At 39.1% G+C, this 25,587-nt stretch overlaps 1 protein-coding gene across 3 annotated transcripts in view; it reads left to right on the forward strand.

The window, feature by feature from the left end:
* LOC150079288 (neprilysin-2-like) overlaps nucleotides 1-25,587 on the forward strand; it is a 527,224-nt gene that overhangs the window by 271,335 nt on the left and 230,302 nt on the right. For all 3 annotated transcript variants that reach the window (XM_090383670.1, XM_090383669.1, XM_090383671.1), the window contains exons 8-9: nucleotides 20,401-20,487; nucleotides 21,684-21,808. In XM_090383670.1, the coding sequence (XP_090239796.1) occupies nucleotides 20,401-20,487; nucleotides 21,684-21,808 (212 nt within the window). The remainder of the gene's footprint in view (nucleotides 1-20,400; nucleotides 20,488-21,683; nucleotides 21,809-25,587) is intronic.

Raw genomic sequence — 25,587 nt, forward strand, 5'->3', positions numbered from 1 at the left:
TATTGTGGATCCTTATCTGTGGTGGTCTGGTTGGGGTTAGATATTCCTTTAGTAAGATGGATTGGGTTTTGATGGCGGAGATAGTGAGTCAGTGTATTTCAGTCCACTCTCGTAGTGTGGGAAGTGCTGGGTTGGCAAGAGTTTCCAATTGTGTCTTGAGTCGGTGGCCAGAATTAGGGAGAAATCATCTGCATAAGCGAATGCTTGAATGCCCCCCCCCCAGATCAAGGGAGAGGAACTCATCCAGGACATAGTTCCATAGGAGAAGACCCAGTAAAGAGCCCTGCAGGCAGCCCCTGTTTACCTGGTGCTCGACCTTGCAGTAGGAAGCCTGTACTAGGACCTTCCTATTGCTCAGGTAGCTTTGGAATTACCCACATATAAATTTGTGGGCAAGTGGGCCACTCTTAGTCTTCAAGGATGCTCTGCCACCAAAGGGCATCAAATGCTCCTGTAAAGTCTACAGAGATAAGGAGATACTTTTGTTGCCAGTTTTACATGTTGTTCACATTGTATTCTAGTGCATCAAGGGTAGATTTTCCCAGTTTGAAGCCAAATTGTTTGTTTGCTGAGGTATAGTGTACTTGAAGCCTCTGTCAGAGGAGTTGTTTTGCTACTGACAAGAGGGCTATGGGTCGGTATGACTCCGGTATATGCAGCTGCTTAGATGGGTTTTACAGGATTAATTTTATGCTGGCTACCTTCCAGTCAGAAGGGAACCAGCCTAGACGAAGACAGTGGTTGTATAAATCTAGCAGCAGGTTCGGAGTGTGGTCAGCCATCTTTTTAACTGTTTAACCAGTTCTGGTTTGAGCTTGTCCAGCTCTGGAGTTCTTTTGTTTCTTATTTTTCCAATGGCGGTCTCTAATTCTTGCAGAGTGAATAGTTGTTCCACTCGGGCTGACTGATAGGTTCTGTTGGCATATCACAGCTGTTGCTGTTGAGGATTGTTGGCTTCCTCGATGGGCTTGAAGGTGGCATTTAGAATATTGCTAAATTTGGTCATGGTACCTTGTGGAGTGATGGTAGAGGGTGTGACCTCTCCCTTCGGTAGCTTATTTGTGGTTATTCTGTATATTATGCTCCATGGGTCTGCATTACCAACTGTAGAAACTAGATGCTCCCAAGACAGCTTCTTCTGCTGCCTGATCATTGCAGAATAGATGTTCCTGGCCTTCCTGCATTGTTGTCTGATGGGTTCAACCTCAGGGGTGGGAGCCAGGACTGTCTGGGTCTTTGTTTGGTTGTGGAGCTGATTGGATGACAGGTTCTCTGTGTTTCTGATTATGGCTACTTTGAAGTTGTTCCAATTAGCCTTATAAACTGCATATTTTTTGAGTTTTTAGCTGTTTGTTGGTGCCCGGTGAAGCGACCTGTGAATCGTAAAAGTGATGGCCCGGTGGTCTGAGGAGGTCCAGTCTTCCTGCACCATCCAATCATTTAGGTGCCCAGCAAGAGATCTGGTAACCATCGTTGCATCCAGAGTAGCCTCCCAGAGAGTTGAACTGAATGTAGGAGGATTGTTAGGTCAAACAGCGGGAACCCCAAGGCAAAATGCGCTGGTCCCACAGGAACTAGCAGTTGTTGGTGACTCTATTGTCAGAGAAACGGGGAACATGCTTTGTAAAAAGGATAGGTGGAACAGGACCAGGGTATGTCTGCCAGGGGCAAAGGATGATGACGTTGTAGAGCGGATATCATCTTTTAAGGGCACAAAAGGTGATATAGTTGTACACGTTGGCACTAATGATATTAAGAATAGGAGACCGGCAGAGTTACTTAACAAGTACAGGTCACTGTTGAAAAAAAACCGTGAATTAAGGTTGAATTTTAAAGTATCTGCAATTCTGCCCAGACACGATAGGAGGGAGTATATGATGAGAGCCTTGTCGATCAATTCAGCCCTGGAAAGATTGTGCAAGGCTCAAGGGGTAGAATTTTTTTCAGCCTGGTCTGTACTTGTTAACAGAAGAGACTGCTTCTGCAGGGATGGGATACACTTAAATAGAAAGGGTGCATGAATATTTGCTGGTGCTATCGAGGCAGTGTTAGGTGGGATGGAAAGCTGCTAGTTTGGAGGGATACAAGGACTAATAGATTAACAGTAGCCACTGGCAGAGGTGAAAGTGATTCTTGCACTGCTTCTATTGTAATGAGCAGCAGCCTGGAAAATGGGATGCTGGATATTTCAGAGACTGCTGGGTGTCATTGCAGTACAAGTAAACACATGGGTTGTGTTAGGGTAGCTAAGAATAGGAACAGGTGAATGTATACTTGCATGTACACCAATGCTAGGAGTTTGGTAAATAAATTTGATGAATTTGAGGTATTGCTCAAAACATCAAATGCAGATATTGTTGGGATATCAGAGATGTGGTGTCACACAGATATAAGGAATGCAGAACTGGAATTTGGGGAGTACAATGTGTACAGAAAGGAAAGACAGGATAGGAAGGGAGGAGGGGTTATGCTCAGGGCCGTGCGGTAGATTTTCTCAATATGATGCAAGTCTTCGAAATGCCACCCCTTAATGGTTCAAATTGTATTTTGATTTCACTGCTTATGCCGCCCCCTTACGGTGCTGCCTGATGCGGCTGCCTCTCTGTATCATAGCACGGCACGGCCCTGGTTATGCTATTAGTTAAGAAACACATAAAATCCAAGGTAGTGAAGCTAGTCGACATCACTGGACAGTGCAGTGTGGAGTCAGTTTGGTGTGACATAAGTTTTGGGAGATCAAAATTGAGAGTAGGAGTGTGCTATAGGCCTAATGACTCTGAGGAGTATAATAAGAAACTGTACAGGGAAATAGAGTGGATCAGTAAATCAGAGAGTCTTATAATGGGGGATTTTCATTTCCCAGATATTGACTGGAATTTGGGGGCTGGTCACTGACACATTATCAAGGCTTTTGTGGATTTATTGGATGATTGTTTTCTACATCAGCATGTTCGGGAAGCAACTAGAGGGAGTAATACTCTTGATTTGATTATCAGTAGTGATTCTTCATGCATTAAGAATCTGCACAGAAATGAACCAGTAGGTGGCAGTGATCACATTGTGCTGAAGTGGGATTTACTCAAAGAGGTAACTACCATTAGGGGTAAAGGAAAGGGTTATTGCTTTCGTAAAGGAAACTACGATGGACTGAGACAGTATTTAAATTCTATACAGTGGGACCAACTGATGATGTTACCAACAGCAAATTCAAAATGGGAAGCATTCAAAGAACTGATCTTGGAAGCTACTAGGCTTTACATACCAACTAAGAAATATTGTTCAAGGTTTAGGCCTAAATGGATGTCAGATGAACTAATGAGACATATGGCAGAGAAGAAAAATGCATGGGATACATATAAATTAACATGTGACACAGAAGCCTATGATAGCTATAAGCTGGTCTGTAATCAAGTTAGAAAGGAGGTTAGGCAGGTGAAGGCAGATTACTAGAAATCTTTGGCAAAGGATGCAAAGAAAAACAGCAAAGAGTTCTTTACTTATGGAAACTCTAGGAGGATCCCTGTTTGTTTGTTATTTGGTTTTTAGGAGCATTAGCAACTAAGGCCATATTTTTTTTTTTTTTTTTTTTTTAAGGAAACCCCAAACACGAAAGGTATCAAAACCTATAGTACTTAGTACCGTGCATGGGTTGAAGGAGCAGTATGGGGGAGGGGGTGTCGGAAACTTTCCTCTAGAGACTAAACATGGGTTTCACCACTTCAAGCCTCCAATAAGGAAAGTGGTGGTATGTCACCGGTTGATGAAAGTCATCTACCACCTGCTCCGGAAATATGCGGTGGTCATTCCCTTGACCTTTCCGCATCCTCCGTATTTGGTGATAATGGGCTCGAACCCCGGTCTAATCAAGAAGCGTGTACTCCTTCCCACCTGGATACGGACACACCACTCTAGAAGGAAGGGGATGAATCAGATTGTTCCACTTCATATCGATGGTTCAATGGCTTTATCCTAAAGCTGGCTCTGTTACAGGTGTTCAGGATTGTGACTTTCTGAAGTTCCTTGTAGGTGTTCTCTGGGAGACCTATTGCTGATAGGCTCTTATTTAGATGATCCTGCTCAGGTAGCTAACAAACTAAATGAATATTTTGCATCGACATTCACACATGAGGAGTTATTCAGCAAGGTGAATGCCACAGGTGTATTGAACTCTGGCAGTAAGCTAGATAATCTTGTAATATCTGAGAGTAAAGTGGAGGAGAAATTGTTGAAGATAAACACAAGAAAGGCACCTGGATTGGATGGGATCTATCCAGCTATATTAAAGGAGACAGCAAAGGAAGTAAGCAAACCCTTAGCAATAATTATGAGAGCTTCCTTAGACTCATGAGATGTACCCATGACAGAGTCCGTGTGGGGGAGTTTTTGCTACTTGCACTTTGTGTGCGGGCTGGTTCTTTTTCTTTATTAGGATAATTTGTGTAGTTAGCATTAGCATTAGCATTAGTAAAGGCATTTGATGCAAGAAAGCAAGCTTATGCAGCATCAGCCAAAAAAAAAAAATAAATAAATAAATAAATAAAAAATAACCACTTCCACTTCACCCCTCTGTTCGTTCGAAATACCTGTCCAGCTGATCCTTAAACTTATTTAGGCTATCAACTTCCACGACAAGGGATGGAAGTCCGTTCCACCAACCAACCACCTGCTGGCTAAAGGCAATTTTTCCGCACATCTATCCTACATCAGTCTTTCCTCAATTTGAATTTATGCCCTCTCAGGTGATTATTCTGAGCAAGAGGAAGAATCCCATCAGCATTGAGCATGCTCAAACCATTCAAGGCTTTATACACCTCTATTAGATCACCTCGCTGGTGCCTAGTCTCCAGACACTGTAATTTGCAAAACTTAAGCCTTTCTTCGTAAGAGCACCCCTTTGTTCCATTCACTAATCTTGTTGCCATTCTATGTACTCATTCCAGGAGCTCTACATGCTTCTTGAAATGAGGCCTTCAGGCCTGTATACAGTACTCTACGTGTGGCCTGACCATTGCCTTATACAAGGGAATAATCACCTCCTTATCCGTGCTAGAAAAATTCCTATATATCATTGACAATACACCATGAGCTACTCTTGCAGCCCATCTGCACTGCTCAGAGAACTTCATATCTGCCTGCATAACCACCCCCAAGTCCCTTTCATTCTCTACCACTGTCAGTGTAGTACCACAGAGTTGATACGTTGCTCTGGGGTTGCTGTTTCCCATATATAGTACTTTACATTTGTCAATGTTAAACTTCATTTGCCACCTCTCAGCCCATCTGCTCAACCTTTCCAGATCCTGTTGCAGCAGCATAATGTCAGTAATGTCCTTGACAACCCTGCCAAGCTTCGTATCGTCTGCAAACTTGGACATTTAAGCTTGATATATCATCATTAATATCATTTATAAATACAGAAAACAATAATGGACCCAACACTGACCCCTGAGAGACTCCACTAATAACATTAGTGCACGATGAGCAGTGTCCATTGATTACCACTCTCTGTCGTCTCCCCCTCAACCACCCCTTTATCCATAGCAGCAATTTGCCTCCAATGTCACACTGCTCCAATTTGTGCAGCAGTCTTCCATGTGCTACAGTATCAAAAGCCTTTCTAAGATCCAAGTATCAAAGTTATTCCCTGCATCCAGTTCTTTTGTGACTGCATCATAGTATCCAATCAAATTGGTCAGGCAAGACTTCTCCTTAACAAAACCATGCTGTGTCCGAGCTATACCTGAAGTCTTGTCTAGATGATCCTGCAGTGCTTCTTTGACCAGTGCCTCCATTAATTTTCTGGGAACAGAAGTTAAACTCACAGGTCTATAATTACTTTTGTCAGCCTTTGATCCTCCTTTGTGAATTGGAGTGACATTTGCACATCTCCAGTCCATGGGTACCTCCCCTGAGTCCAAGGAAGCTCTCATAATTATGGCTAAGGGTTTGCTTACTTCCTTTGCTGCCTCCTTTAATATAACTGGATAGATCCCATCCACCCCAGGTGCCTTTCTTGTGTTTATCTTCAACAATTTCTCCTCCTCTTTACTCTCAGTTATTACAAGATTCTCTAACTTACTGCCAGAGTTGAATACACCTCTGGCATTCCCCTTGCTGAATAACTCCTAATGTGTGAATGTCGATGAAAAATATTCATTTAGTTTGTTAGCTACCTGAGCAGGATCATCAACAGTTGCCCCATCGATATCAAGTGGACCAATCTGATTCATCCCCTTCCTTCTAGAGTTTACATAAGTAAAGAACTCTTTGCTGTTTTTCTTTTCATCCCTTGCCAAAGATTTCTCGTAATCTGCCTTCGCCTGCCTAACCTCCTTTGTAACTTGGTTACAGATCAACTTGTATCTATCATAGGCTTCTGTGTCACGTGTTAATTTGTATGTATCCCATGCATTTTTCTTCTCTGTCATATGTCTCATTAGTTCATCTGACATCTATCTAGGCCTAAACCTTGAACAATATTTGTTAGTTGGTATGTAAAGCCTAGTAGCTTCCAAGATAAATTCTTTGAATGCTTCCCATTTTGAATTTGCTGTTGGTAACATCATCAGTTGGTCCCACTGTATAGAATTTAAATACTGTCTCAGTCCATCGTAGTTTCCTTTACGAAAGCAATAACCCTTTCCTTTACCCCTAATGGTAGTTACCTCTTTGAGTAAATCCCACTTCAGCACAATGTGATCACTGCCACCTAGTGGTTCATTTCTGTGCAGATTCTTAATGCATGAAGAATCACTACTGATAATCAAATCAAGAGTATTACTCCCTCTAATTGCTTCCCGGACATGCTGATGTAGAAAACAATCATCCAATAAATCCACAAAAGCCTTGATAATGTGTGAGTGACCAGCCCCCAAATTCCAGTCAATATCTGGGAAATTAAAATCCCCCATTATAAGACTCTCTGATTTACTGGCCCACTCTATTTCCCTGTACAGTTTCTTATTATACTCATCGGAGTCATTAGGCCTATAGCACACTCCTACTCTCAATTTTGATCTCCCAATGCTTATGTCACACCAAACTGACTCGACACTGCACTGTCCAGCGATGTCGACTGGCTTCACTTCCTTGGATTTTATATGTTTCTTAACTAATAGCATAACCCCTCCTCCCTTCCTATCCTGTCTATCCTTTCTATAGACATTGTACTCCCCAAATTCCAGTTCTGCATTCCTTATATCTGTGTGACACCACATCTCTAAAATCCCAACAATATCTGCCTTTGATGTTTTGAGCAATACCTCAAATTCATCAAATTTATTTACTAAACTCCTAGCATTGGTGTACACGCAAGTATACATGCACCTGTTCTTTTTCTTAGCTACCCTAACACAACCCATGTGTTTACTTGTACCCCAATGATTCCCAGCAGTCTCTGAAATATCCTGCATCTTATTTTCCAGGCTTCTGCTCATTCCAATAGAAGCAGTGCAAGAATCACTTTCACCTCTGCCAGTGGCTACTGTTAATCTATTAGTCCTTGTATCCCCCAATCTAGCAGTTTTCCGACCCACCTTGATAGCATCAGCAAACATTCTTGCACCCTTTCTATTTAAGTGTATCCAATCCCTGTAGAAGCAGTCTCTCCTGTTAACAAGTACAGACCTAGTTATGTCCTTCTCGGCACAATTTCCACAAGTTGGTTCCTGTTGGACACATGTGCGGGTGGTGTGGCCAAATCGGCAACACCAGAAGCATTTTGGTATCACAATGCGTTCGGTAAAGCGATGGGAGCTCCAACTAATGTAAATCCTTTCTTGCCTTGTAATAACTCTCTCTGCATCAGGGGCCAATCCGACCACCAGGTTGGTAGAGCTGCCATTCCTACTCTTTGTTTGATGCTTGGGCTTTAATAAACTGGTGTAGTCTCTGTCAGGGAAGTCTTGTTGTAGGTTATGCATGTAGATTTCTTTAGAGATGGTCACAGGAGTAAGATGGGAGGTTCAGCAGTGAGTGCAAGTGTAGGGACCTTGGTATTGTTTATGATCAGATTAGCATCTTTCTTGTTTGTCTCGATTATTACCCCCCCCCCCGTATTTGACATCTACCGTATGGATCGGATTCTGGATGTTTTGAACTCCTGTGTTAGGGAGTCAATGCCTGTCTTTTTTGACTTCTTCACTGGTTTTGAGGGTGTTTGTATTGGTAGGTTTGAGGACCACTAGATGTTGGGTGCGGAGCAATGTGTTCCTGGGTGCAGGATTGGTAGTTGTAGTGGTCGTGGTGGCAGCTGCAGTGGTGCCATTATTCCTCAGTGCTTCTGAGTATGTTGGGGCGTGCTGTGGCATTTGACTTGCCCCACATTCAGTATAGGCATGGAGCTGTGTGGTGTCCCACTCAGTTTCAAGATGTGTGTCACGAAGTATTGTCTCCATCTTGTGAAAAATTGACAGTTTGTGATCTAAGTCCAGTTGATACTCTATTTGGGTGCTCTTTGAAGATGTTCTCAAGTGCAGTTTTGGGAAAGAGGGTCTTCTCATATACAGTGCCCTCTGGTAAGGCAGGGTCGAGAGTTGGGTCCTGCTGCTTGTCTTCGTTGGTGTCCTTTTGCAATGAAGGTGCTTCTGGCTGCTCCCTGGCCTCTGTCTGGGAGCTCATTTTGCATTCAGATTACGGAACTATTTGTTTGCGATTTTTCTGCTTAGTTGTGGGCCCTGGATTGGGTATCCTACCCTTCCTCTTGTTAGTGGATGGTGATGAGAGGGTTGTCATTCTGGCTCTGCCTCAGGGTATCTGTTTTTACCTTGTTTTCCTTCCATCTGCATGTATTCCGGGTAATCGGGCACAGTTCGGATTACCGAATCCGAACTGTTCCAAATCTTGTTCACAACACTATAACAAGATTTGCCTTTGAGAAGGCTGGTAATTGGTGCCTGCCACAAGTTTGTGGTATAATAATTAACCACAAGTTTGTGGTATAATAATTAACCACAAGTTTGTGGTATAATAATTAACCACAAGTTTGTAGTATAATTATAATCTAGTGAGCCTTTGAAGTTCTGGGCTATCCCCACTGACACTTTGGGGGGGGCTACTCTTGCAGATCATCTGCACTGCTCAGAAAACTTCATATCTGCCTGCACAATTACCCCCAGGTCCTTTTCATTCTCTACCACTGTCAGTGTAGTACGACAGAGTTGATACGTTGCTCTGGGGTTGCTATTTCCTGTATGTAGTACTTTACATTTGTTAATGTTAAACTTCATTTGCCACCTCTCAGCCCATCTGCTCAACTTTTTAGATCCTGTTGCAGCAGTGTACTGACATTAGTGTCATTAACAACCCTGCCAACCTTCGTATCGTCTGCAAACTTGGACATTAAACCTGATATACCATCATCAATATCATTTATAAATACAGAAAACAACAATGGACCCAACACTGAACCCTGAGGGACTCCACTAATAACATTAGTCCACGATGAGCAGTGTCCATTGATTACCACTCTCTGTCTTTATTATTATTATTATTATTATTATTATTAGTTATATGGTGCAAGGAAGCCTGAGGCTTATGCTGCACCATCCAAAAAAAAATAATAATAATAAATTCAGAGTTACCCAGAGAGAAAGAGAGAGGGGGGAAATCACCAAGAAAGAGAAGGATGATGGTCTCCCACTCAACCATCCCTTTATCCACAGCAGCAATTTGCCTCCAATGTCACACCGTTCCAATTTATGCAGCAGTCTTCCATGTGAACAGTATCAAAGGCCTTTCTAAGGTCCAAATATATGATATCAAAGTTATTCTTTGATATCATATATTTGGGGAAGTCATATACAAGACTTCCCCTTAATAAACCCATGCTGTGTCCAAGCTATGTCTGAATTCTTGTCTAGATGATCCTGCAATGCTTCTTTAACCAGTGCCTCCATTAATTTCCCTGGAACAGAAGTTAAACTAAAAGGTCTGTAATTACCTGTGTCTCCCTTTGATCCTCCTTTGTGGATTGGGGTCACATTTGCACATCTCCAGTCCATGGGTACCTCCCCTGAGTCCAGGGAAGCTCTCATAATATGGCTAACAGTTTGCTTACTTCCTTTGCCACCTCCTTTAATATAACTGGATAGATTTCATCCACCCCAATCAAGTATAGATTCCATCCATACTTGATTATATTATAAATGAATGTAACATTGATTTTAGTGAGTGTAAAGGACAGTCCTATGATAACGTGGCCAACATGTCTGGGAAATATAAGGGTATGCAGGAAAAAAATACATATGATATGTATATCACATGTATTTCATATTCCCTGCACCGGACATTCATTAAATTTGGTCAGCCACGCTGCAGTTGATTGTGGCATAGACAGAGTAAATTTCTTTGCAATTTTGCAACAAACCTATACATTTTTCTCTGCTTCAACAAAATGGTCTATTTTAAAATCAGGTTTGAGATCCAAATCGGAAGTTCCAAAACGTCTTTCTGACACTAGATGGGTAGCACATATTAAAGCTACAAGAGCAATTATGAATAATTATGATTCAATTATTGATGCTTTACTTAAATTTCAGGATGATGAATACAAAAATGATGAAATGAAAGAGAAGCCTCTATTATCCACAAAGAAATGGAAGAACTTGAATTTATGTTTATGCTTGTATTATGAAATTATATATTGAAACAGTTTCACAAAACCAGCAAAATATTACAAGACCCTCAACATCATTAAGTACATATTCAAAACTGTATGCATATTTTTCAGATTTCATAAAAGAAAGGTGCCTCCGTAGCCAGGTGGGAAAGAGCAGCAGGTGCGTAGCACACGCTTCTTGATTAGACCGGGGTTCGAGCCCGTCACCACGAAATACGGAGGATGTGGAAAGGTCAGGGAATGACCACCGCATATCCCGGAGAAATATGGCCTTAGTTGCTAATGCTCCTAAAAACCAAATAACTAACTAACTAACTCATAAAAGAAACCAGAAATAGTTTCAATGAATTTGAACAAAATGTAAACATAAAATTACCAGATAACATGGATTATAAGAATGCAAAGAAAAGATCTAGAAAAGTGCTGATTAATGATGGAAATGTATCTGATATTGACGATCTTTCTGCAAAAGATAAATTTAGGATAAAATCTTTCATTCCTGCCATTGATTCTTTAGAAAGTACAGTAATTTACAAAGAAGAGCAGAAGTATTATAAGAATATTTCTCAAAAATTTTCATTTTTATTAAATTTTGACCAGACAGATGAAGAGCTCAGAGAAAATGCACAAAGTTTTGTAAATAATTATCCCGAAGACATAGATGATAACTCATACGAAGATAAAAAACATTTTATCTCTATATAAAGAAAAATTATTCTGAAACAAATGAGTTCAATTATCAAAATTTATGCAATATAATAATTCAAGACAAAATACAGTCAGTTTTTCAAATGTTGAAACTATATTTCGAATTTTTCTTACCTTCATGATAACTAATTGCTCTGGAGAAAGATCATTTAGCTGGCTTAAGAGGGTAAAAAATGAATCTTGTGCAAATATGCTTCGAAACAAACCATCTTCCTTGAGCATCTTAGATATGGAAAGTGACAAGCTTAGAAGCTTATCATTTGAAGATATTGTTTCAGATTTTGCCATATTGAAATCATGAAAACAAATATTTTAAATAATTTCACTCAATAATTTTTTTTAATAAAATTATTTATTGATCATTAAAAAAATTATTTTATTTATCTGTTGCAAGCAAAAAATCATTTTATTTTATTGTTTTAAACAAAAATGAATAAAAAAAGTCTTTCGTTTTATTATATTATTGTTATTATTGTCAATGTCAAAAATATCTGTTATGTTTTTTAACAGTTAATAAAAACGTATGTATTACTATGTATGTAGCATTTTATATGCACCCTTTGATGAACATGAAATGCTATTAAACCTAAAATTTACTCAGTAGAGGGGGCCTCTTAAAAGTTATAGCTTAGGGGCCACAACAACCTTAAATCTGGGCCATGGTCAGGGTAGTAAACTATAGAAGATTACTTAGTCTCAACTGTGTCTATAATAATGCCAGGAGTGTTTTCAATAAAATGGCTGAATTTGAACTATTGGTTAGGACAACTAATATAATAGGGCTAACAGAAACGTGGTGCCACCAGGAAATTGGTGATGACGAGTTCCGCTACAGTATGTATAATGTATTTAGGGAAGATAGAAGGGGTAGGGGGAATCATGCTTCTAATCAAAAGCAGCCTGAGTGCAAAAAGAGCGTTTGTCAAGTCTGAAGTTACATCTGCCAGCATAGAATCTGTGGTGTGAGTTAATGGGAAGCAAAGGAACAATGAGAGTGGGAGTAATCTATAGACCAGAAGATTGTGAAGAATATGACTATTGTCTTTACATGCAGGTGGAATGGGCAAGCAAGTGTAAATATCTTATTATGGGCAATTTTAATCTGCCCCAGATTTATTGGAATAAGTGGGAGGGATACTCGCAATGGGGAAAAACTTTTTTAAAGAGATTAGATGATTATTATTTGTACCAGCATGTTAGAGAAAGTACTATCTTACTGATGATCCAGATGACATAAAAGGGTTTAAAGCACAAGAACCATTGTCAGAAAGTGATCATACAATCGTAAACTGGAAGATATAGAGATGCTCGAGCAGTTAAAGGTAAAGGTATGGGCTTTTAACTTCAGAAGAGAGAACTTTGATAGTTTAAAGTGCTATATAACATCTGTGAACTGGGTAGATTGCTGAAGGATGGAAAATACATTTGAATTATAGAATACTTTTAAAGCAAAAATCACATAAGCCATAAACGCATATGAAAATATGCATTCATGGCTTTAAGAAAATATTGCAGGAGTAGGATGCTGAAATGGATGACTGTGGCACTGGCTTGTCAGATAGAGCAGAAAAAGAGAGTATGGGACAGTTACAGAGCAATGAAAAGTACTGAAGCCTACAACAGGCAAAAGTTGATTTGTAATAGGACCACAAATAAGGTTAGGGAGACAAAGACTGTGTACAAGAAAGCATTAAAATTAGTAGAGGCATATGATGCAAGAAAGCAAGCTTATACAGCATCAAGCCAAAAAAAAAAAAAATACCTTCTCATTTCACCCACCCATTCACTTCAAAAGTTTGTTTAGTTTTGCCTTGAATTTATTTTGGCTATCAACTTTCACAACTACAGATGGAAGTTGTCCAGCAATCAACCACCCACTGACTAAAGGAAAATTTCCGCACATCTTTTCTACAACTGTCTTTCCTCAATTTGAATTTATGCTCCCTCTGGTGCATAATCTGATCAAGAGGAAGAATCCCATCAGCATTCAGCTCAAACCATTCAAAGTCTTATACACTTCAGTCAAATCACCTCGCAGGTGCCTAGTCTCCAGACTCTGCAATTTGCAGAACTTCAGCTTCTCGTGGTAAGAGAAACCCTTTATTCCCCTCGCCAATCTCATTATCCTCCTCTGTACTCATTCTAGCAGCTCTAAATCCTTCCTAAAATTAGGCCTACAGACCTGTATGCAATACTTAAGATGCAACGTAACCATTGCCTTATACAAGGGGATAATCACCTCATCCCTGCTAGTAAAATTCCTGTATATCATTAACAAGGCCCCATGAGCTACTCTTGCAGCCTCTCTGCACTGCTCAGAAAACTTCATATCTGACTGCACAGTTACCTGCAGGTCTCTTTCATTCTCCACTACCCTGAGTGTAGTACCACAGTTGCCACATTTTTCTGGGGTTACTGTTACCCATATGAAGTACTGTACATTTGTCAATGTTAAACTTCAGTTACCACCTCTCAGCCCATCTGCACACCTTTTCTAGATCCTGTTGCAGTAGTGTACTGTCATTAGTGTCATTAACAAACCTGCCAACCTTCGTGTTGTCTGCAAACTTGGACATTAACCCTGATATGCCTCCATTGATAAATACAGAAAACAACAATTGACCCAACACTGAACCTTGGGGGACCACACTAATAACATTAGTCCACGAAGCACAGTGTCCATTGATTACCACTCTGTCTTACACTTAACCATCCCTTTATCCACAGCAGCAATTTGCCCTTAATGCCATACTGCAACAGTATCAAAAGCTTTCCTAAAATCAAAGTACAGTCAGTTCTGCTATAATGCACATGTTGGCAACACGAATTTGTTCCAATGCGACTGATATATTAGGGAACAATGTGAGTCTAATGCAATTTTCACGTTGGCTCATGCACAATTTCATCTGCAAGTAACAACAGATGAACACAAAACCCGGCACCAAGCTGAACATAGCAAATTGCGCATGCCTACATAAACTAATTTACAGAACTTAAAAAACATCAAATGTGTGAGAGCTGTATTTCCCATTTATTGTAGTTGTATTGGTCGGAGACACACTGTCATTCACTGTATTCACAAGATATTGTAGGCTAACTCATGTTTTCAGAAGCTCACATTTATCAGTTTGAACAGAAATTTCGTGTGGTGTGATAGCATGAGCAGAGGAGTACATTTCTAGAGGTCACTACCATAAAACAATAAAAACAATTTGCAGGTCCTGGTTTATTTGGCTTATCTGTTAGTGCAATCTAATAAACGGGTAGTAAACGCAATGTTATTGTATTTGCAATAATACTGATAGCAGGAATTCTGTGGGTTTTTGTGTTATTAAGGTGAAATGTGTTTCTCCTTCCACAAAATCTTTAATCATATAAAAAACATAAATATAAATTTTCACAATCTTTTGTTCATTCCTATTTTCTAAGCTTCCTATTTTTAACGTGCAAAATTGTTACCACATATCTCACTTGTGCAATATGTTTGTATCATGATCATCCTTATTGATTGCTTATCTTTTTACTGTTTTAAATTTTACAATCCAAAAAAAAAAAAAAAGTCAGGAACAGAAATATCAATTAGTATGTATATATTAGTGCTATATTTACTGTAATATTGTTCCCCAGGGGTTCGCCTGGACATCATTCTTCAAATGAAGATTAAGACATTTGACCCTTAATATTATTCAAAATGCAATGTGTACAATAAGGTTTCCTGGCAAGTTTATTCATTAATATTGATGTTCCAGAAAACGCCTGTGTTTTATATGATCGACTAGCGGTTTATATATATGAGGACAACAATCTCGTGTTCTCAAGATCTATTCTGAAACGTGGAGAATAGATTCACAACATCAAAATTGGCATTATGTTTATTCACTCTGAAATCCTTCCATAAGTTAGACCTCAGAATGCCGCAGAACTATGGCTCTTTTACTATAAAACTCGTGCTGTGGGTAACGTGTAGCAAGAGAATGGCTAAGAGGCAAGGATGATTAAACAAAACATGGTTTATTAACTCTAGCATACAAACAGGTGTAAAATAAAATGGTTATATACTTTTATATAATTATATAAGAGCTCTATTTCTTATCAAAAGGGATAAAAATGATATAAGGCTAATGATACATGTGTACAAACTTGTATGTGTTCTTCATGTGATCTTCAGTTGGCACTGCTGCCCGTACTCTCTGAAGCCAACAATCATCCTCCAGTTCGAGTATCTAGGTGTATGTGTAAGTGTACTATACAGGTTTAACAGTCATAACTTATGGTATTCCATTAATACAAATAGATCTTACTAATCTTAAATTCTAATTTCTAAGTGTTGTAAGATAGATGCTACCTTAGTGAGTGTTCCTATGAGGAGGGTTGTTTCTCAGTGGACTCTATTAAATAAAGAGTTATGTATTAACGTCCAACACTTTCATTCTATTAACTATCGTGTTGTAAATATAGGGTGAAACTTACCAGAATAAACTTTGCAGTATTCAGGGATAGATGCCTAGGAACAGGAGCCAGCAGTAAAAGATTCACAAGACGTTTTGACGAGATAACCTCAAGAAAAAGAAGTGCTTCACTCAGGACAAGACTCTCTTCGTCTCTTTGTCTCTCTCTGGGTTTCTCCCTATAACTTTCTCCCTTCTCTCTCTGTCTTTCTGATCTTTTCGTTCTCACCGTCCCTTTCTCTCTTTGTCTCCGATCTGCATATATATATGTCCCCCCTTTTAGGGTTTCCAACGCTTCTATTGGTCAAAAGGCTAATTTCGTGGGGAAATGAAAATCCCAGGGACTGTTATTTTGGAGACCTGACACAGTAAAAATGGAATTTATGAGGAGAAAGAGGAACTTCTCATCTGCATGGGGTGGAATTTCCAGACTGCCCAGCGGTAGTCAGTAGATCTAAAGTCCGTTCGTTCCTACACAAGGGATTTCCAGACAACAATCACCCCTTAGTTATAAGGTTCAGATTTCACCCTGAAGTATGCTTCTTAATTGTCATTACTCTATTTTCTCTGATGAAAGTCATATACTTTCTCACCGTTTTATAAATATTATATCCACGATGTTCGTCCGATTGAGTAACGATCTCTTGCTGTGAATCAGCTGGACTCAAAGATGGAATAGTGTTTCAACTGCTGTTTTCCCTAGTGCTGCACCAACAGGTGTATGCCTAAGAAAAGAAACAGCCTTCTACACGGAGTGAATATCACACTACAAGTACAGTAGTGACAAAAAGTATAAGGTAACTTGGCGAAGTAACAGCCCTCAAAGGCAAACAAAAAGTAAAAATGAAGACATTTTTACAATATTTATTAGAAATTTAAGATGTTTAAACCTGTGTTAGCAATTTTATTGGGCTTCTAACTTTTTTTAGTGTTTTACTTACCACACTGAACAATTTTTTTTTTTTTCAAGTGCTCTGCCCCCCATCCCTATTTTTCTTGTAAGCCCTGTTGTTTTTAATGCAACAAAATGTCATAACATGGAGTTTTTAGGAACATGTATCGTGTTATAGCAGAACTGACTGTATATTAACCCCAGGAGCTCACATCTGGTGAGTATGGGCTTGGCAAACCCAGGGTCCTCAGCTGGATAACATCATTTTTCTCTTTCTTGGTAATTCCCTCCTACTTTCTCTGCTGCTCCTGCCCACCTGGCGCCTCCAGAGCCAGGTGGGCAGGAGCAGCAGTGCATAGCACACACTTCTTGATTATACCGGGGTTCGAGCCCGTGACCATCAAATACGGAGGATGCGGAAAGGTCAGGGAATGACCACCGCATATCCCCGGAGCAATATGGCCTTAGTTGCTAATGCTCCTAAAAACCAAAACAACAACAACAACTCCCTCAGGGTAATTCAGATGTTTTTTTTGGTGCAGCATAAGCCTCAGGCTTCCTTGCACTATATGGCGAATAATAATAATAATAATAATAATAATAATAATAATAATAATATGATATCAAAATTATTTTTTGCATCCAGTTCCTTTGTGACTATATCATAGTATCCAATCAAATTGGTCAAATAAGATTTCCCCTTAACAAAACCATGCTGTGTCTGAACCATAATTGCAGTCTTGTCTAGATGGTCCTGTAGTGCTTCTTTAACCAGTGACTCCTTTATTTTCCCTGGAACCGAAATTAAATTAACATGTCTGCAATTACTTGTGTCACCTTTTAATCCCCCTTGTGAATTGGGGATACATTAGCACATCTCCTTGAGGACCATCCCAGAGTCCAAGGATGCCCTCATAATCATGGCTAAGGGTTTGCTTACTTCCTTGGCTGCCTCCTTTAATATTTGCTAACATTGGCTAAGAAAGCAAAGAATGGGGACAAGGATACAAAGAAAATAGTGAATCAGATTGGACCCTTGTGCACTGGCTGTGGGAAAGGCTTAGACAACCCAGCTGATGTTGCGCATAGATTGAACTTTGCATCTGTCTTTACTGAAATTGCATCTGTAATTACAACATCACTATGAAATTAGTGATGTTGTAATTACAGATGATTGTTTATTAGAAAAACTTTTGAGCATAAATGAAATTAAAGCTTCAGGAGTTGATGGAATATACCTTGTAGTTTTGAGAGAGAGTGTGAGGGAGTGTATTGAAACATTGATGTTAATTATGAGGGCATCTTTGGACTCAGAGGAGGTTCCTTTGGATTGGAGAAATGCCAATGTATTGCCAATACACAAAAGCAGTTCTAAGAGAAGTTGGTAACTACAGACTGGTTAGTCTGATTTCACTGGTAGAAAAATCTTAAAGACACTGATTAAGAGTGCAATCCAGGGATTTAGATAGATGTGGCATTCTGAAGGACACACAACATGGCTTTGTTTAGATTAAATCATGCTTAACTAGCTTAGTAGGTTATATTGAGACAGTTACTCATGAACTGGATTTTGGGAATAATTTTGACATAGTTCATTTGGATTTTAGCAAAGCATTTGACTCGGTCCCTCATGAGAGGTTGCTGTATAAGTTGAACAGGTGAGGATTATTGGTAAGATTCTAAGATGGACTGCTGGATGGCTGAAGGCAGAGGTTTGTGATTAATGGATATTCTTCAGATTGGTGTGATGTTAGGAGTGGGGTCCCTCGAGGATTGGTTCTTGGACCCCTGTTTCTCATTTTCATTATTATTATTAGCCATATGGTGAAAGAAGCTTGAGACTTATGCTGCACCAGCCAAAAATATTTCCAAGTTTCCCTGAGAGAGAGAGAGAGAGAGATCGGGGGGGGGGGGATCATCAAGAAAGAGAAGAATGATGATATCCAGCTCAGGACTCTGGGTATGCCAAGCCCACACTCACCAGATGTGAGCCCCTGGGGTAGATAAATGACATCGACAAAGGCATGATGTCAAAATTTGAAGATGACATAAAGATTGGCAGAGTTGTTAATGACCAGTGCCAAGCAGCACTCCTTCAGGATGACTTGAACAGACTTCAGCAATGGCCATAGAAATGGCAGCTATATTTCAGTGCTGCTAAATGCAAGGTCTTACACTTGGGAAATAGCAACCCACAAATAAATTATACACTTGGAGGGGTTGAATTTAAAACAGTAAGAGGAAGGGGATCTGGGAGTTGCAATACGGTAGATATGAATTTTCATGAACAGTATAAACAGTTAGCCAGGAAAGCCCATGATATCCTATCAATGATTTATGAAATGCTATCATGTAGAGATAGGGAGGTGATAATCGCACTGCATACGAAATTGTAAGATCACATTTGAAATACTGTGTTCAAGTATGGAGACATCATCTGAAAAAGACATCAAACTTCTTGAAAGGGTCCAAATACAGGCAACTCGAATGGTGAGAATGGCAGAAGGATGACTATATGAGGAAAGACTCCTATTATGTGAGCTACAGAGCGAGCTTGGCAACTACTAAATCTCAATTAGGCACCTCCAAGGTGACCTAATTGAGGTTTATAAGGTTCTGAGAAGGATTAGTAAATGAATGAAGGTGGCATTCTCACTGTTCTGAACAATTCCAGAAGTAGGGGTCATGAATTCAAATTACAGGGGTCATGAATTCAAATTACAGGGGTTTAGATTACATTGTAGGAAGTTTTCTTTTAGCCAACGAGTCACTGATAGCTGAAACAAGCTGCCCTCGCAGGTAGCTGAGGCTGACAATTTGAATAAATTCAAAGGTCTACTGGATACTTACCTGTGTGAGGAGGGAAGCATATGATTTGTGTTTCCTTATCTACGTTTTTTCTTTCCTTTTATCTGTTTTTTTTTTTTTTTTTTTTTTCTCCTCTCAGTTCAGCAAAAGCCTGTGGCTTCCTTTCATTATATGGTGAATATTATTACTATATGATGTCAAAATTATTTTTTGCATCCAGTTCCTTAGTGACTGCATCATAGTAATCTGTCAGATTGGTTAGACAAAACTACTCCTTAACAAATCCAAGCTGTGATTGCAGTATAAATGCAATGCCTGCTCAGATGGTCTTGTATTACTTTAACCAGTGATTGATTCCATTATTTTCCCTGGAACAGATGTTAAGCAAACAGGTCTGTACTTAACTCACGTCACCTTTTAATCCCCCTTTATGAATTGGGGATACATTCGCACAACTCCAGTCCACACGAACCTCCCCTGAATCCAAGGATACTCTCATAATTATGGCTGTGGGTTTGCCTATCTCCCTTGCTGCCTCCCTTAATATAATTGGATAGATTCCATCCACTCTAGGCACCTTCTTTATGTCCATCTTCAACAATTTCTATTTCTGTGGAAAGTGATGGATAAGAAATCCTGTCCTAGTGACACCCTGCTTTATTGTAAATATATTTTAAATGATGGGAAATACCACCACACTGAGGCAATTACGTTATTGCATCCATAAATATCGACAAAAAAAGCCTAGTTCAGTGGTTGATGTCCAATATTTCCAAAGTGCATTCAGTTGAGGTCTGTTAAAGTAAGGGTTTATTGTAATTGAATTAGTATACAACTGAGCTGCAATGCCTACTCGTAATGAATAGTGATGTTTCCATTATATTGTGTAATAGACCAATTAAAATTTCTTAAAATTTAACTTTCAGTATTCCATTCCAAGGGAGCAGCGGAGAAACATCAGTAGATTGTATAATAAGATGACTGTAGATGAATTGTACAAACTGGCACCACAGGTAAATGCATTTTTTCATTCCATAATCATGCAATTTTTAATTCTCTTTCCATTTATTAGTTTTATTGGCAAAGGTTTCTGTAATAAATGTATTTTTTTACTCTAGAAAATAATAATGATTTTGAAACCATTGTCACAGAGTGTATGCAGGTGTGTTTTTTATTATTTTTTATTTTTTATGTCTTTCTAAAAGAGCTGTTTATATAAAAGTATAATACTTGTATTTATAGTCCTTCACACTTTCTTTTGCCATCCTAACTAAAGTAGAACCTCATAAATCCAGCATTCTGATAGACATAGTACATTCCACATTTTTGGCAGTTTTGGTTACTTTGAAATAATGCACAGTACTTGAGTATTCTATAGTAATTCTTTATTTTTATTAGATAATATACTAGCTCTGATCCCTGTATTCTCCAAAAACAATAGTCCATTATATTGTGTCCAATATAATGGACTAGCATTAAGCCAAAATTTTAACTGCCAGATTGATCCAGTGGATAATGTACTTGCCTAAGAAATATAGGTTGCAAGTTCAAATGCTGCTTCTATCGTGAATGTTCCAATTGTCTATGAGTTATAGGTAGAGCAATATGATTTCAGGAATCAAATTGCCACAAAATCTAAATACATTCTACTGTATTATTAAGTACATACTATACTGTGAACCAGTATTGAATATCTTGCAAAATGAATGATTTCATACATTGTAAATATATAGTAACAATAACACACAGCCTAGGAAATAAATATAATAGAAGGAAATTGGTTTTAAAATTATTAATGGAAGGTAATGCATACATCTGCCACCTGCAGTGCTGCTTTTTTTTTCTTTCTTTTTTTTTTTTTTTTTTTCAAGTCCAGTTAGCCTATTTCCTCTCTACCCTTGTGCAGTTTATTGCCATTGGAAAAATATTCAAAGACTTTTGAATATTTTTCCAATAGCAATAAACTTTTGAAGCTAGATTTTTGAAGTTCTACTATATATCTATTGTGGTAAACATTTTTGTTTAAAAATATTTTATTATTTTTCATTTTGTTGATTTCAGAGTAATCACTGCATTTTAAATATGGTTGTAATATATTAATTTTTATTAATTGATATTTAAATACCAGAAATTTCTGGTATTTAAATAAAATAATAAAATATTTTATGAAACCAGGTAGATTGTTATTAATACTACAATAAATGTGCAGGTCAACTGGAACCGATATTTCAATGGCCTCCTATTGGATCACATAAGTCGCAAAGAGGAAGTCATTGTTATTGTCCCAGACTTCGTCCAAAAGTGGGAGAAACTTATCATCTCAACCAATAAAAGGTAAGTGTGTAAGTTTATGCTCTCAGATCTTGAATGGAAATTAAACAATTTTAAATTCACGTTGAAATAATTTTAGTTTTGTTTCATCATTTCCATTTTAAAAAATTGTTTGTTCTATCAAATCTGGTATTCTCCTTTGTTATCTTTTAATTGTGGCCATTTACCTATATATTTTTTATTTTAAATTTGCTCAGAGTGTAAGAATTATTATTCAAAACATGCCACAGAGTTCAAAAGGACAGGTCATTGTGACTAGTATTTCCCAGTTAAAGAATACATTTCACATACATTTCTTTCCAGTGTATGACCATTGCAGCTGAAGTACATTCTTTATCTGTTTGCTTATACCGTTTCCCATTTTACAGCATTGATTTGGCCTTACACAGTCATATTATTATCTTTATAATATGTAGTTAACCATTTTAGTGGTCCCATGGATTGTACACTGCATCTGGCTGTTATCACCACGGTCCTAAATCTTTTGTGAGTTTTATATTAGAAAAAGTTTTAGTACTCAAATATTTGTCTCTATGACAAGGAATTAGAGTAACTATCATAGCATTAGCAAAGGCACATCATGATGCAATAAAGCAAGCTTTTACAGCATCAGCCAAAAAAAAAAAAAAAACGTGCACCCTTCTCATTTTGCCCATCCACTTGCTCCAAATGTTTGTCTAGTTCTGCCTTGAATCTGTTTAAGCTATCAATTTCTGCAACAACAGATGAAAGTTTGTTCCAGCAATCAACTATCCACTGGCTAAAAGCAAACTTCCGCACATCTATCCTACAACTGTCGTTCCTCAATTTGAATTTATGCCCTCTCAGGTGATTATTCTGAGCAAGAGGAAAAATCCTATCAGCATTGGGAGCATGCTCAAATCATTTAAGGCTTTATACACCTCAATCAGATCACCTTGCAACTAAACTCTAGATTGGGGGGATACAAGGACTAATAGATTAACAGTAGCCACTGGCAGAGGTGAAAGTGATTCTTGCACTGCTTCTATTGGAATGAGCCGCAGCCTGGAAAATAAGATGCAGGATATTTCAGAGACTGCTGGGAATCATTGGGGTACAAGTAAACACATGGGTTGTGTTAGGGTAGCTAAGAAAAAGAACAGGTGCATGTATACTTGTGTGTACACCAATGCTAGGAGTTTAGTAAATAAATTTGATGAATTTGAGGTATTGCTCAAAACATCAAAGGCAGATATTGTGGGGATTTCAGAGACGTGGTGTCACACAGATATAAGAAATGCAGAACTGGAATTTGGGGAGTACAATGTCTACAGAAAGGATAGACAGGATAGGAAGGGAGGAGGGGTTATGCTATTAGTTAAAAAACACATAAAATCCAAGGAAGTGAAGCCAGTCGACATCGCTGGACAGTGCAGTGTCGAGTCAGTTTGGTGTGACATAAGCACTGGGAGATCAAAATTGAGAGTAGGAGTGTGCTATAGGCCTAATGACTCTGATGAGTATAATAAGAAACTGTTCGGAGAAATAGAGTGGGCCAGTAAATCAGAGAGTCTTATAATGGGGGATTTTAATTTCCCAGATATTGACTGGAATTTGGGGGCTGGTCACTCACACAGTAGCAAGGCTTTTGTGAATTTATTGGATGATTGTTTTCTACATCAGCATGTTCGGGAGGCAACTAGAGGGAGTAATACTCTTGATTTGATTATCAGTAGTGATTCTTCATGCATTAAGAATCTGCAGATAAATGAACCACTTGGTGGCAGTGATCACAGTGTGCTGAAGTGGGAGTTACTCAAAGAGGTAACTACCATTAGGGGTAAAGGGAAGGGGTATTGCTTTCGTAAAGGCGACTACAATGGACTGAGACAGTATTTAAATTCTATACAGTGGGATCAACTGATGATATTGCCAACAGCAAATTCAAAATGGGAAGCATTCAAAGAACTTATCGTGGAAGCTACTAGGCTTTACATACCAACTAAGAAATATTGTTCAAGGTTTAGGCCTAAATGGTTGTCAGATGAACTAATGAGGCATATGGCAGAGAAGAAAAATGCATGGGATACATACAAATTAACACGTGACACGGACGCCTATGATAGATACAAGTTGATCTGTAACCAAGTTACAAAGGAGGTTAGGCAGGCGAAGGCAGATTACGAGAGATCCTTGGCAAGGGATGCGAAGAAAAACAGCAAAGAGTTCTTTACTTATGTAAACTCTAGAAGGAAGGGGATGAATCAGATTGGTCCACTTGAGATCGATGGGTCAACTGTTGATGACCCTGCTCGGGTAGCTAACAAACTAAATGAATATTTTGCATCGACATTCACACATGAGGAGTTATTCAGCGAGGGGAATGCCAGAGGTGTATTCAACTCTAGCAGTAAGCTAGAGAATCTTGTAATAACTGAGAGCAAAGTGGAGGAGAAATTGTTGAAGATAAACACAAGAAAGGCACCTGGGGTGGATGGGATCTATCCAGTTATATTAAAGGAGGCAGCAAAGGAGGTAAGCAAACCCTTAGCCATAATTATGAGAGCTTCCTTGGACTCAGGGGAGGTACCCATTGACTGGAGATGTGCAAATGTGACCCCAATTCACAAAGGGGGATCAAAGGCTGACACAAGTAATTATAGACCTGTGAGTTTAACTTCTGTTCCCGGAAAATTAATGGAGGCACTGGTGAAAGAAGCACTGCAGGATCATCTAGACAAGACTTCAGTTATAGCTAGGACACAGCATGGTTTTGTTAAGGGGAAGTCTTGCCTGACCAATTTGATTGGATACTATGATGCAGTCACAAAAGAACTGGATGCAGGGAATAACTTTGATATTATATACTTGGATCTTAGAAAGGCTTTTGATACTGTTGCACATGGAAGACTGCTGCACAAATTGGTGCAGTGTGGCATTGGAGGCAAGTTGCTGCTATGGATAAAGGGGTGGTTGAGGGGGAGAAGACAGAGAGTGGTAATCAATGGACACTGCTCATCGTGGACTAATGTTATTAGTGGAGTCCCTCAGGGTTCAGTATTGGGGCCTTTATTGTTTTCTGTATTTATAAATGATATTGATGATGGTATATCAGGCTTAATGTCCAAGTTTGCAGACGATACGAAGGTTGGCAGGGTTGTCAAGGACACTACTGACACTATGCTGCTGCAACAGGATTTGGAAAGGTTGAGCAGATGGGCTTCGAGGTGGCAAATGAAGTTTAACATTGACAAATGTAAAGTACTACATATGGGAAACAGCAACCCCAGAGCAACGTATCAACTCTGTGGTACTACACTGACAGTGGTAGAGAATGAAAGGGACCTGGAGGTGGTGGTGCAGGCAGATATGAAGTTCTCTGAGCAGTGCAGACGAGCTGCAAGAGTAGCTCATGGTGTATTGTCAATGATATATAGGAATTTTTCTAGCAGGGATAAGGAGGTGATTATTCCCTTGTATAAGGCAATGGTCAGGCCACACCTAGAGTACTGTATACAGGCCTGGAGGCCTCATTTCAGGAAGGATGTAGAGCTGCTGGAACGAGTACAGAGAAGGGCAACTAGATTGGTGAATGGGACAAAGGGGTTCTCTTACGAAGAAAGGCTTAAGTTTTGCAAATTACAGTGTCTGGAAACTAGGCACCAGCGGGGTGATCTGATAGAGGTGTACAAAGCCTTGAATGGTTTGAGCATGCTCAATGCTGATGGGATTCTTCCTCTAGCTCAGAAAAATCACCTGAGAGGGCATAAATTCAAATTGAGGAAAGACAGATGTAGGATAGATGTGCGGAAATTTGCCTT

This window comes from Mastigoproctus giganteus, chromosome 10, assembly GCF_048544385.1.
Source record: "Mastigoproctus giganteus isolate SK-2022 chromosome 10, ASM4854438v1, whole genome shotgun sequence".
NCBI classification, from domain to species: domain Eukaryota; kingdom Metazoa; phylum Arthropoda; class Arachnida; order Uropygi; family Thelyphonidae; genus Mastigoproctus; species Mastigoproctus giganteus.